Source organism: Perca flavescens, chromosome 4 (genome assembly GCF_004354835.1).
Source record: "Perca flavescens isolate YP-PL-M2 chromosome 4, PFLA_1.0, whole genome shotgun sequence".
NCBI lineage: Eukaryota > Metazoa > Chordata > Actinopteri > Perciformes > Percidae > Perca > Perca flavescens.
In genome coordinates this window covers 27,740,025-27,745,220 of record NC_041334.1, presented here as the reverse complement: position 1 = coordinate 27,745,220, position 5,196 = coordinate 27,740,025, and the positions used below count along the sequence as shown (strand labels likewise).

General features: G+C 46.7%; 1 protein-coding gene across 1 annotated transcript; it reads right to left on the bottom strand.

Annotated features, from left to right (window-relative positions):
* Positions 1–2,357: 2,357 nt before the first annotated feature.
* On the bottom strand, positions 2,358–4,562 carry LOC114553812 (histone-lysine N-methyltransferase 2D-like). Its single transcript, XM_028575191.1, has 2 exons — positions 4,096–4,562; positions 2,358–3,526 (listed from the first exon to the last, which is right to left on the bottom strand). Exon 2 carries the CDS (start codon positions 3,048–3,050, stop codon positions 2,511–2,513), a length of 540 nt encoding a protein of 179 aa, XP_028430992.1. The 5' UTR covers positions 3,051–3,526; positions 4,096–4,562; the 3' UTR covers positions 2,358–2,510.
* Between the last annotated feature and the right edge of the window lie 634 nt (positions 4,563–5,196).

The following is a 5,196-nucleotide window of genomic DNA, read 5'->3' as shown; positions in this document are numbered from 1 at the left end:
CCAGATCTCAACCCCATAGAAAATCTTTGGAGGGAGTTGTTGCCCAGCGACAGCCCCAAAACATCACTGCTCTAGAGGATATCTGCATGGAGGAATGGGCCAAAATACCAGCAACAGTGTGTGAAAACCTTGTGAAGACTTACAGAAAACATTTGACCTCTGTCATTGCCAACAAAGGGTATATAACAAAGTATTGAGATGAACTTTTGTTATTGACCAAATACTTATTTTCCACCATAATTTGCAAATAAATTCATTAAAAATCCTACAATGTGATTTTCTTTTCTCATTTTGTCTCTCATAGTTGAAGTGTACCTATGAGGAAAATTACAGGCTTCTCTCATCATTTTAAGTGGGAGTACTTGCACAATTGGTTGCTGACTAAATACTTTTTTGCCCCACTGTACCTTCGAGGAGGTCTCCGTCTTGCTCGGCCTTCATCAGGGCAGGCTGAGGGATCCCTGGGAACTTGAGGGATGAATATCAACCTCCCTGGAATAAGTCAACAACAGTTACATAATCTGAAGATCAGAGGTGTCAAAAGTATTCACATTCATTACTCAAGTAGAAGTATAGATACTAGCTAGGGTTTGAAAATACTTTTGTAGAAGTTGAAGTATCAACTCAAGCTTTTTACTCAAGTAAAAGTGTAAAAGTTCTGGTATAGTATAAAAGTAAAAGTAATGTAAGGGGGAAAAAATGCCATTAAGGATAAAAGCTTAGCCCACCCCACAAGGGCCTATAGTGCACTACCCCACCTCCACAAAAAAATCATTTTTCTAAAGGCCATGACGACTATAATGTTATATTAAAATTATACGTGCAAACTCAGAAGGGCTGAAAAGGTGACACATCTCTTCTGTGTTTTTCAGACAACCGCAGCTACAGTCTGGTGTTACAATCCTCTCCAGTGAAATACAGACACACTTTTACACAGTTTAGCAGTATTTTAACCGCGTTTACTCCAGCTTCTAGCTAACAGTAGGCTAACGTTAGCTGCTGCCACCTGTAGTGTTAACTAGCGTCCTGTGCAGCGATATTTCACTTCCCTCTAACGTCCGTTTTCGGAGCATCAGAGAGAAGCCAGGCATTTAAGTGGCACCTAAATAAGGCACCGAAATCAGCGTTGCTATTCGGTCCGGTAGATAACAGTCGTTAAGGCACCGGTGCCGTATTAGCACCTGTGCAGGTGCGATATGGATCGCGTACAAACCAATAGGGTGTCGGAATGACTATGTTTATACTTCTCATCCAACCACAATCAAATTCCCTCTCTCCGGATGGAGCGATTTATCTGGATAGGTTTTTTTTGTGTGTGTTTTTGAACGATGACGAGCCGGAATGAAAACAAGCCGAACTGAAATAGGAGTAACAATGCTATTTTTAAAATGTAAGGAGTAGAAAGTACAGATAATTGCGTGAAAATGTAAGTAAAAAAAGTCTGCTGTAAAAGAATTACTTCAGTAAAGTATAGATACCCAAAATTTATACTTAAGTAAGGTAACAAAGTATTTGTACTTCGTTACTTGACACCTCTGCTGAAGGTGCATGAAAGAAATGAGGGTAAAACAGTAATTATCACGTAAGTGACGCTTTGCTCTCTAAACTAACAAGCTTAAATGACTGGTTTTGTATTCCTTTGTTGGATTGTCAAAGAAACTTCAGGTCATTTCACATGAGGAACAAACAACTTGAACATAAGACATGACTGTGCAACACTGTTATTCTTTCCCAGCTGAGTTGACCACTGGCGCCTGAGTGGCACTTCCAACTCATGAATCCTTCCTCTCACACACAGATTCACTAAACTAACCACACCACCCACAAAATGAAATAGCCTACAACACCTCAGTCCAGCCAGAGAACTGCATTTTATAACACTACATTCTGTGAGAGAGTGTAGCTCCTCTAAAAGCACATGACTATGGGACCATGTGATGTATTTGACGAACTGAGGCAGCAGACTGGAGCAGCTTTCCCAACAGTCAAAGTTTCCATCAGAGTGCCACTTCCTCTGGTTTACAACTTAACACAAGGTCCTTGGTGGTACTTTGCTTAGTAGCAACAAAAAATTTCACAGAATTTTAATTAGAATTAAAGTAATACTATCGATTACCAGCAAAATATGAACAGTTTCTTGTATAAGAACCACATAAGCGGCATTTTTTTACTAAGACTATCAAAATAAGGTAACTTCTTGTTTTTTCCAACAATACTGTAGCGCTCGCGGCTTCCGCCGCACGGCTAGCTAGCTAGCTGAATGACGAGGAGACGGTGGCTGAAGTTTAACCAGATAGACTGGGTTTTATTACCCTAGAACACAGGCTATTAACAGTGTTGGAAGAGTGCCCAAAACAACAAAAAGGCTGGTGGCTGTAACTAGCTAGTTAGCTTCCTCTCCTAACATAAGCATCACTCTGACAATTCCCGCCTCTTCTCCCCCTCTTTCCTCCCTTCCCCTTTCTGAACGGAGGAACAAAATAAAGCAACCCCGGAGGGCGAGGGCAGGCTCAAGAGTCATACGGGGCCAGGAAGTGGGACCCAGGGAACTGAGGACAGAGGGCTTGAGAACCGACGTCCCAGCTAGGCACGTGGTCCGGTGGACGAAAACCTGCTGGCAGCTTAGCCGGGCGTCGAAGACATTCTGGAGGGCAGACAGGGCCGCGAAGACTCTCTGGTGGCCGGCAGCGAAGGCGGGACCCTTCTGGCGGCCAGCGATGAAGGTGAAACCCTTCTGGCGGGCGAACAGGACGTCGAGAACTCTCAGGCGACCAGCGGCGAAGACTCACAGGCGGCCGGCGGCGAAAGTGGAGCCCCTCAGGCGGCCGAACAGTACGGCGAGGAGCCTCAGGCGGTCGGCGGCGAGGGCAAAACCTCTCAGGCGGCCGAACAGGAAGGTCAAAGGTAGAGCCCTTCTGGAGACCAGGCAGGACGTCGAAGACTCTCGGGCGGCCATCGGCGAAGGCGATACCCCTCTGAGGGCCGGGCAGGCAAAGGGTCAGCTGGGCTGAAGACTGGGCCAGTGTCTGCCAACAAGGCAACAGGAACATGAGTCAGCGGGTCCGCCGACAAAACACGGGGAGCAGGAGTCGGCCGGACCGACAACAAAGGCTGGGACACCGGATACGGGTGAAGTGTCAGGGGTACCGGCGAAGGGCATAGTCACTGGGGCGGTCTCAGGGATGCCTGAGACCGGCAAAGTCTCAGGGGCAGTCTCTGAGGCACCGGAGACTGGCAAAGTCACCGTAAACGAAGACTCTGGGAGGTCAGTCGTCAGCGGCGGTTCTGGCACACTGTTCAGCTCAGGCTCAGATGTCAGCTCAGGCTCACTGGACAGCACGGGCTCAGGACCGCTGGACAGCGAGGACTCTGGGCTGAAGAGAGGCTGTGCATGGCGTCGGGACCCATGTCGGCCACGTCCTCTCCTGCGTCCTCCACGGTTCGCAGTAAAAATAGCCAGGCGAGTACCCTCAAAGGACTGCTGGATGTCGGTGGGGTTTTGCTGACCAGGTAGCAGTAGGGCAGTCTAACAACAGACAAGGGAGCAGGCTGGGTGACAGACAAAAACTCAGACGACAAAATGCTAGCAGGCCTAGCAACAGGCAGGCTGGTGGGTGCTAGCTGGCACTGGAGAAAGCCGAAAACTTGAGGAGCCTTGGTGGAGCTAACAGGCTTACAAAAACACAACTCATTAGCAGGTGGAGGAGTTGGAGTGGCAATAAAACGTTTAGCCCAGTCTGGAATAGAGTCTTTAAGCAAAGGTTTCCATGACACCGTCTCACGAGCTTCCAACTAAATCAACTCCTTATGGTACTCACTGGTAGCCTCTTTCCACAAGGTTTTTAGCTCCACCAAGTCAAATATTTAATTACAAAGTTCTTCCGACATTGTCTCTGCCTCTCCTCCAGGTGGAGAAACGTCAGGCCTTGGAGAAGCAGGCAAAGGGGCAGACGGGGTCAAAAACAAAGAACCTGTGGCTAAGATGCTAGCAGGCCGGGGAACAGGCAGACTGGTGGATGAGTCATAATGGCTAGTCTTAAGGAAATGATCAAGTCTCTCCTTGATAACATCAAGGTTGGGAACAAAGTGACTCACCCAAGCTCAAACCACAGCTGCTGCGTGGAAATCCTCTTAAGGATAGGGTCATGCTGGTTAGGTTTAGAGTTTAGGAGACTCTCCACAGTCCGGCCATACTCTGACACTCTTCTTAAAGAGACGTCTCTCTGCTGGGTCCATTTTGTGGTCGGATTATTCTGTTAGGGTTTCAGAAGATGTAGGACCCAAATGTAGAGACGGACAGGCAGTGTGAGCTTTGAGGATTTAATAAACAAATAATAAAGTCCATACTAACAAAAAGTGTCCCGAAAACACAAGGCAAATCCAAAAATAGGTACAAGCAGAATCCCAAAAACAGGAACAGGCAAAACATGGACAAACGAGAAACACCGAACAGCAAACAATAATCCGACAAAAGACAGAACAGAGACTAAATACACAGGGTAATGAGAAAACAAGCAACAGGTGGCACTAGGCTGGGGAACAGGGGCAACATATTAGGGCAATCACAAGGGAGGGAAAACACAGGAAGTAAATAAGACAAGACAGAAAACCAGAGACTTCAAAATAAAACAGGAAACAGAACATCCAGAAACATACAACCATGACACCCGCGCGCGCACGCACGCACGCACGCACGCACGCACACACACACACACACACACACACACACACACACACACACACACACACACACACACACACACACACACACAATGGATGCATGAAAAATCGGAGATGAGACGACCTATATTGAGGACAGCTCCCGCAAAATCAGGCATTTTGGGCCGCAACTATCTCAAAAAAAGGCTGCGAGAAATCCTGGAGGGACTGGTTAAAACGAGACAGATAAGAAGAGGCATTGCAACAATTTTTACAAATATTGTACCGCTGGCTGCATTATGCATTACTACATTATTACATAATTATGCAGACGCAGACCGCTACGATTGACTGACTGACACACACACACACACACACACACACACACACACATTGTTAAAATCATACGCTGGACGCTTTATTAGTCTTTTTACACGGGTTTAGTTAATGATCAGGTTATAATAAGACCACGTCAGCTATGTAATCGCTGACAACCGGGACAATTTCATAGGGGTTGGTGTAAACCGGGACATTTTA

Coding starts and splice junctions, on each gene's coding strand:
- LOC114553812 (XM_028575191.1), bottom strand. CDS start 3,050: ATGTTCCTGTTGCCTTGTTGGCAGACACTGGCCCAGTCTTCAGCCCAG.